Source organism: Copadichromis virginalis, linkage group LG13 (assembly GCF_057382275.1).
Source record: "Copadichromis virginalis isolate Kocher_CV1m ecotype Utaka linkage group LG13, C_Virginalis_male_GT1.1, whole genome shotgun sequence".
Lineage (NCBI taxonomy): Eukaryota > Metazoa > Chordata > Actinopteri > Cichliformes > Cichlidae > Copadichromis > Copadichromis virginalis.
Window position 1 is genome coordinate 13793969 of NC_140630.1, and position 8513 is coordinate 13802481.

At 44.5% G+C, this 8513-nt stretch overlaps 1 protein-coding gene across 1 annotated transcript; it reads left to right on the forward strand.

Moving 5' to 3' along the window:
- Positions 1 to 202: 202 nt before the first annotated feature.
- Positions 203 to 8307, forward strand: klf5a (Kruppel like factor 5a). The gene is made up of 4 exons (XM_085477424.1): positions 203 to 622; positions 1704 to 2829; positions 4014 to 4073; positions 6710 to 8307. The coding sequence occupies exons 1-4, from the start codon at positions 458 to 460 to the stop codon at positions 6886 to 6888; spliced, it is 1530 nt and encodes a 509-aa protein (XP_085333550.1). The 5' UTR covers positions 203 to 457; the 3' UTR covers positions 6889 to 8307.
- The last annotated feature ends 206 nt before the right edge of the window (positions 8308 to 8513 follow it).

Genomic DNA, 8513 nt, shown 5'->3' on the forward strand with positions numbered 1-8513 from the left:
ACGTTTTATCTGTTTTTATCATCTCAAAACACTTTACAAAAACTCTGTCGGTTAACGTGGCTGCGATGAGTTTAACTTTCACCACTTTAATGCGGTTTGACCGGTCTCGTGGACTTTTTTACGGCGCTGTTGTCGGTGTGTATGGATGGCAAACGTAGGGCGGTGGCCGGTGAATGAATGATCAAAGCGTTTTTAAAGGTTTGGTGGGCGGTGCGCGGTCTGTATTTACACTGGGGCCGCTCCGCCCTGCGAACGCCAGATAGAAAACTGTCTGTGGGCCGGAGCAGAGGGATGAAACAAGTGGAAGGAGATGTAGCCGACAGGCACACATTAATTACTCTAACGCACGCACTACACCTCGTCGGCTCCACTCGTTTCTCTGTACGCTGTAGCATCCTCCGCTTTGCATAATAACACACGGCAAGCGATCGTTTTTGCGGCGCTGCGTCGGAGCTTCATGGCCGCAACACTCACGATGAGCGGCGGCGTGCAGGAGGATCCCTTCTACCCGCTGCAGAAGGCGACTCTGCCCGCTGGGTTCCCCTTGGAGGACTCGGCGTTGTTCGGCTTGGATTGCAAGATCACCGAAGCAGACAAGGCTGGACAAAATGATTACGCACAGGTAAACCGGTTGGAAATCAAACCGACTTTATACATTAGTGATGCATTTCACTGAATGGGCGTGGCAGTCTGGCTTTAAATCCAGCTTGTTTTTTTGTTTGCTTGTTTATTTGTTTATTTATTTGAGTCTAAATTTCAGTCGTCCCCCTCTGCGCGATCGTAACCGTCACTTTATTCAGCTCTATTTTCGGTAATAAGCGACCAGCTGGACGCGTAGTCGAGCACCTCCGCCTGCAAAACGCATTCACCGCATGTTTTCTATGCCAGCCAGCCAGTTGGTCACCAGTTGTTGGTCTCTCCTTGGCGTCCCTTCTCACCATCATACCACGCTGACAGCAACTGACTCCAGCTTCGGACAGAAACGTCCCGGCAACTCTGTCCCCAGTTAGAAAGAAACTTGTGCAACATAGCAGGGAGATCTATAACAGCTGGTAGGATCAGGACCCTCAAATAGCAGCCCATCCCCAGACTACTACTGCTGCTGCTGTTTCTGCTGCTGCTGCTGCAGGGAGACATGGGTGTTTCCCTATTCCCTTTCATGTTACTGTTTCATCCTCTGGTGCTCTGCTTCTTTAACTTTTATACCGATTAGATCCCCCCAGAGCCACAGGAGCTGGACCAAAAAGAGCAGTACGAATGAAGCATTTTTTTTATGCCAAGTTGTTCACCTGTGGTGTGCAGTTTGACCGGCGATTGGCTGCTCTGTTATGCTTGTAATAGCTGCACATGTTCAAATAAGAGGCGTTAGATCAGGTTCTTTATTGACATAACATCGTTTAATCCTCAAATGTGGGCCTCACCACCGTCAGGTTTCTGAGTTCAGCCTTGCAGGCCGCGAGGGAATGTGGCAACTGCCTTTTGATGACTACTTGATAAATGCTTTAGCAGTGACTGTCCTATCAAACCTTTTGTCTTCTCATAATAGTGGTTCAGAATAGAAGCACTGAGAAGGACTTAGTGAAGTCAGGCTTTGGTACTTTTCATTCAACAGAAAGTTTATTTTTATGTTAACTGCTTGTTTTTTGTTTGTTTTTTTTCTTAAATTTTTCTTTTTAATGTGTGTTTTCCCTTTTAATCCTCAGGCAAAGTGTGAGATGGACAGATATCTCTCCCCTCAGCCTCTTCCACTTCCAAACCCTGCAGACAACCAGCAGAAGTCACTCAGAGACAGCTCGTCAGCAGTGGATCAGTTCTTCACTGACGCTGGGGCTCCCTATACCCTCAACATGAATCTTTATCTCCCTGACGTCGGCTACCTGAGGATGGGCTTGTGCCAGCAGGTGCGGTCCCCTCAACACCAGAACCACCCGAGTCTCACTCACATTAAAACAGAATCTCCCTCCTCGTGTTTTTCCTCTAACCTGCAGCCCCACTGCCCCGGCACTACGCCCACAAGTAGCTGCAGCACATCCGGCCACGGCCCTGGCAGTATGGCCATGGAAAACTCCGCCACAAACATGACATTAACTGGGTTACCAGAATTCACCAGTGTTTTCAATCAGCTGGGAGGCAGCCGCGGTGGTGATTCACTGCCAGAAGTGTATGTCAAACAGGAAATGTCACCACAGTTTGAGCAGCACGCTCTCCACCACCACCATGACAACAGCGGCTCGCTGTTTCAGCTCCTAAACTCTGGCTTGGATCATCGCCATAGCAATGGGATGGAGGCTCAGCATCATCATCACCATCAGCAGCAGCAACCGATCCAACACACTACCACGATGCACACACCTTTTCATGATTTGCCAGTAGCTACTTCTGCTTCTCAACAAGAGCAAACTGTCAAGCCTGCCTACCGCTGTCTAGGTGGTGGGGTATACACACATCCTCATTCTCAGGCACATCCCCAATTCCTCCAGCAGCAGGTGCCCTACCTGCCACCCTCTCCGCCAAACTCAGAGCCCGGCAGCCCTGACAGGCAGAAGGAGCTGCTCCACAACATGTCACCACCTCCGTCGTATGCTGCCACCATTGCCTCCAAGCTTGCAGGTAGCACACCCGGACTTGGACCTGGCCCGGGACCAGGTGGCTTAGCTCTGCCCCACCCTACAGGCCCCACACCAGTCCCAGGCCCAGCCACAGTCCTTCCTCAAGCCCACACGACAACACCAACCCCAAATCCAGCACAGAACGCAGTGGCTGTCCGCTACAACCGAAGGAACAACCCCGACTTAGAGAAGCGACGGATCCACCACTGTGATTACCCAGGTTAGAAGAACGACACACACACACACCACTGAATGTGCACTGTGAATGTAATCACCGTTGTGTGTTTAGTTTATCACTGCATTGTAGTGAATGTTTCTGTTCATGTTTTGAATGATTTGCCTATGCCTTTGGGTCGTGGAGGCAGAGTACACTCTGTCCTGCCAGCCAGACTGTTACTACCTTTCAGTCAACTATCTGGTTCAAACACTGCTTTGCATATATTAGCACACCTCAAATGACTGTGGCACTTTCAGCTATGAGCTCTCAAACAGTGTGGTGGCTTTAGAGTAATCACTGGTATGATTGTGGAATGAACCTGTTTTTGTGTGTGTGAGAGAGAGTGCACGTTTTTGTATGCAGGGGCTGTGTTAATTAAAAAGATGTTCTCCTTGAATCATTTGATCTTTTTTCCCACACACATATCTTCATACTGTTACACTTGAGAGATTGCATGCTGAGATTAAAGTATTTATTTTCTTTAGCTGGCGCACAGACACATACACACACACACATACAGACTGTATGATATGTAGCTACTTGTAGGACATGTAATGTCAGCTAGCCTGTGGCGGCATGTAAAATAGGCTTAAGCAGAGCCTACCGCAGCACGTTAGCACACGTCTTACTTCTTAAAAAGCCAGATGAAGCAGATCCATCATATTCACAGAGCCACACTTCATCCAAGTGTATGTATATTAGTCACACTGTTGCAGCTGCTCACAGTTTAATCATAGCAATACACGAAATTCTATCGTTTCCTAACTTAAAGTCATAAGATATCTGACGAATATCTTTCTAAATCGTTCAAAATCCTTAATGACCTTTCTGACATTGTAGAAACAAACTGTAGCGTGCGCAGAAGGAGAAAACAGAGGTTTTCAGGTCGCATTGTTGGTGATTCGAGGCTTGTAATCAAATGCCTTTTAATACCAAATGAGGCTATGAGGGCTGCTTTTAACAGAGCCTGTTTTGTTCATTTTGGAAAGCAGCAGATGAGATGGAGCAGGATTTGAGGCTCTACGAAACACACTTTACTATATTTGATTCCAAAACGGCTTCTGTTCTTCATTAGTTTGGATTTTTTGAATTCCACAGCTCAGTTTATTGGGTAAATGCATATTTGCCACGTGTGAATTACTTGGATTAAGCCGTCTGTTTGTGTTTATCTCCATGTCTGTCGTCAGGCTGCAAGAAGGTCTACACCAAGTCGTCCCATTTGAAAGCACACCTCAGGACTCACACTGGTAAGAGATTCCTCTAATTAATGCAGCTTTTTAAAAAGACCCATCAAAAAAAATGACGCTGACCACAGGACTCGTATTTCAGTATCTGCACTGGCACTATGTTGCTAGGCAGAGTGTTGTGTTCTTGGCATGTGTGTGTAAATGTATCCTAGCCCATTCCCCATCCTCTGCCCAATATACTATTCCATCAAAACAGGTGGAAGTGACACACTTCTGCCAGGGGATGACTCTCAGACTATGTGGTCAGTGCTAAACGTGTGGTGCCATGTTTTTTTTGAATCCCATCGCCCGTTCAGGAATTGTTCAAATGCTTTAATGCACTTTTCCACTTTGATTCCGTTCTCTCTGCATTTCATTTTATTCCCTTTCTTCCTGTCAGGTTTAGATTTGAGCTTGGATTTGGACAAGCAAAGTCAATAAACAAATGCTTAGGTGTTGGGCCCCACCTCACTCCAGCTAACAAAACAAAGCTTCTGTTGATATCTACACATTCCTCGCTCATCTGGATACACACACAAAAGCCAGAATGTGTCCTAATTATGGATCTAAACTACTTGTTCGGAACATCGTTGCGGGTGCGCGTGCTTTGCATTTTCGTATCAGGAACATGACGCGACAATTATATATGGCGTCACTCATGCTGCAGGCTGATTGTGGTGATTGCACTTATTACAGACCGCAAGATGAGAACTAGACACGTAAATGTTATCTAGCAGCAACTACATGTCCTTTATGCCTCTGTCGGCCTCGCTTAGTTATTTTCTCCCCCCCCCCTTTTTTTTCCCCCTCTCCAATCCTGTTCTCCTCTGTTTTTGTGCTCTCATACTTTCATCTTCAACCCTGCCCTCCTCCTTTACTTCTATCTTCGTCTATAACTCGTTCTCCGTCTCTTATTTAGCTGCTCGAATGCACACTTATGTACTCGTACACACACGTGCACACCCACACACGGACACTTCCACACACACCTGTCAGTAATCTCTATGAGATGATTCCTAATGCGTTTGGGTCCCACTGGGAGTTCCCACTCTAATCTCCATCAACATCCATTACCCTGATTGTTAGTGTGTCTGTGTGTGTGCATGTGTGGGTGGGTGTATTGTGAGAAATATCCTCTTTCTGTATTGGAAATCATTTCTGATTTTTCCCCCTTAAACAGCGCCTTCTCATGGTCTCTCTTCCTTGTGTTCGGTTTAAGGTGTGTGTCTTTAAGTTTGGTGACACTGTGGTTCTAACAGGTTTACTCTGGGTTTTTTTTTTTTTTTTAAAAAGCAATGCTGCAGAGCTTGATGTGCTTGTTTGAAGAGTTGGTCACCTAAATGACAAAAGGGGGGAAAAAAATTCTTGGATGTCCCCAGCGGCGTTTATCATGCGGAAATAGTTCTGTTTTTATTTGTCCAGATTATAAAACAAGCCATCTCTGTGATTTATGCTGCCACTTCAGTTTAATGGGATTATGTTTATAGTGCAAAGAGCTTTGAAAAATGATTCTCAAATAGTTGTTTTTTCCACTATCATCATCATTATTATTATTATTAACTTTAGCCTTGGTGGCCTGAATAAGCCACAGAAAAGGCTCAAAACATTTTCACTGTTTTCTCATTACAATGGAATGGGGGGTATTTAGAGTAATGGGGACACTGATTCTGGACTCTGTTTTTGATATGTAAATAGAGGTTAAAAGCGATGAGGAGTGGAAGAAGGAAAACAACCACACAGCTTGATTTATTCCATTTGATTTTGCACCACAGTGGCTCATATTCATGAATCTTAAAAAGCCAAAAAATGTGTTTGCTGAAATGAGATGCTATTCCACTTAACCTTCAAAATCTGGATGAAAGGGTACAAAAAGAAGGAAAAGGGAGGAATATAGCTCAGCAAAAATCAAGTTCCTTCCAATCCTTTCATATTTTTTAAGCATCCACTGTTATCAGACACACGCTAAATACAAAGAAGCAGTAGACGCGTCAACATGTACAAGTTATAATTCTAAGTTTTTCTGTTCTGGTCTTTTGCATGTACTGTAGTTACTGTAGGTTTGTCAGGTTGAATTTAAGTTGCAGAAAAATGAATTATACTTGCATACTAAATATTTAGCAAGTGCTTTACATTTAGTAGACCTGAGTATACACTGGTCAACTTGTGGGCCTAAGACAAAACTCTCCCAGAGGGACAACGAGCAGAGCAGACTGGTTTTTCAGAAAGTGCCTGAAGCTGCAGGTGAATTTTGCTGGAATGACTGACAGAAAGACATATGTGCTGCAGTCATTAAAGAAAAATACCTGGAGGGAAAAGTTGACAATACAGACCAGGCACTGTGGGAAAATTATGAAGCACTGGTTGCTGCATTGGCGTGTGAATGCTTGATGAATGCTTTTGAGTGACAGTGTTATGACTGTATATCTAGTTAGACAACTGGCGTTTTCGGTGAAGCCTGTTTTCCCAGTTCCTCCACCCAACTGTATGAATCGCTTTAGTTAGAGAATTGGCTTGTGTCACAATAATTGTTGTTCTTAGTACCTGAATATTGACAGTCCTGCTCTGGTTCGTATCGTGTGATCAAGCGATAGCTCAGAATAGATCACCAGACGGCACGGCGGTTTGCACTCACTCAAACTCTTTCTCCTGTCCTGCAGGCGAGAAGCCGTACAGGTGTACGTGGGACAGCTGCGACTGGCGTTTTGCTCGTTCGGATGAGCTGACGCGTCACTACAGGAAACACACGGGCGCCAAACCCTTCCAGTGTGGCGTCTGCTCACGCTCCTTCTCCCGATCGGATCACCTTGCCCTGCACATGAAGAGACACCAGAACTAGCAACGTTTTGCACACATGCTCAAAAATACAAGCACTATCTTGACAAAACATAAAGCATTCACTCCGTGTCCCGCAGCTACACGAGCTGCCTGATGCAGAGTGACTTTCAGTGACATCACAGCTCTTCCTGGTGCTGCTGTCGTGGGCTAAAACACTTCGATAGCCTAACAAACATGTTGCTCTTAACGCCAAGTGGAACAATTTGGAGGTTTTAAAGTAGGAAGATGGTGGCCAGATGATCTTCTGGTCCCTTAACCACCAGATACACATATTATAGATGTGTTTGGGCAAATGAAAAGATGAGATGGGGTGTGACTGGAATGAATTAAAACAGCATCTTTTTTGTCTTTATTGTAACATAGAACTGGCTTAATTTTCTTTTATAAAAGAGAAGCTTTTGTTTGCAAAACTAGTCAAGCCAAATCTTTGTTTACTCATTGATTTGTTAGTTTCTCTCTAGAACTGGAATGTCCAGGTTTTTATTCTTTACCAAATCCTTAGATTTGCACTAGAATTGGTAATCTAAGCCTCAGCCTTTTTGGCCCAAGTATCTCATTCACCACTGGAACGATCATTATCACTACTGGACTACATCTCTGTGTGCACCACACAAATCATTGCTGTTCAGATATTAAAAATTTAAGGCATTTGTACTCTGGAGAGAGGGAAGAGAGAGCAGGGAAAAAGTGAGAGTGTGGGGGTGGAGATGGAGATGGAGAGAAAGACCGAGAGGGAGAAATTTTTGATTTTAGAGAGAGGAGATTGGAAGATGATTGAGAAACAGAGGGAGGTGGATGGATGCTAAAGAGCAGCAATTAGATGATGAATTATTCAGGTCGTCTTTTGATGGATTTCCATCCAGAGAAATGTAAGCAGAACCCATAGACGTGTTCTAGGACTCATTCAGTTAATACAGAATCGACAGTATTTGATGCACAAACTTGAATGTGCACTGAAGTGTCTTCAAAATGCAGCATGCTATTAGTGTAGATCAGTCTCACCCAGCGTTTTACTTCTGTTAATTGTTTTAACCAAAGCATCATGTTCAACACATCGCCAACACCTTATTAAGTGCCTCTTTCTCTCATTTATGTGTTTTTGTTCTCTAGTAGCAGAGCTGTGATGAGTGTAGTCAATCGTTTTAAAAACATGGTGCTTTTTAAGAAAAGAAAAACTAAATCTGTTAAATCTCTAGGTTTAGCTTTGAAAAGGTAAATCTCTTGAATTATAAGGTAGCCACCCTTGTGGTAATGTAACAACACAGCTCTGGCCACTTCGCGGACATCCTGGGATGCTCTGGCTCTACGGAGCTATCTTGGCTCTAACTACTCCTGGACACGTTTTGTTAAAGGACGGGTTCACTTTGGTTCAGCTTCTAAAGTTGAAGATTAGTTTGCCCCCCCCCCCCCCCCCCCCCCCCCCCCACAGAATATTGAATTTGCCCAATTGCTTGCATTGAAATCGCTCCCCAAACGGATCTCGTCAATCACCAACTCTTTTAATGTACATATGGATATGGAGTATTGTTTAAAACAAAAAAAGCATAACAAAAAAGTGTGAACCTATCCTTTAATGTACGCCTGAATGTCCATTTGATGGGGAGATTTAGCCTGCACTTATAACTG

Coding starts and splice junctions, on each gene's coding strand:
- klf5a (XM_085477424.1), top strand. CDS start 458: ATGGCCGCAACACTCACGATGAGCGGCGGCGTGCAGGAGGATCCCTTC. Junction 623..1,703: donor GACAAAATGATTACGCACAG/GTAAACCGGTTG, acceptor TTTAATCCTCAG/GCAAAGTGTGAGATGGACAG. Junction 4,074..6,709: donor ACACCTCAGGACTCACACTG/GTAAGAGATTCC, acceptor CCTGTCCTGCAG/GCGAGAAGCCGTACAGGTGT.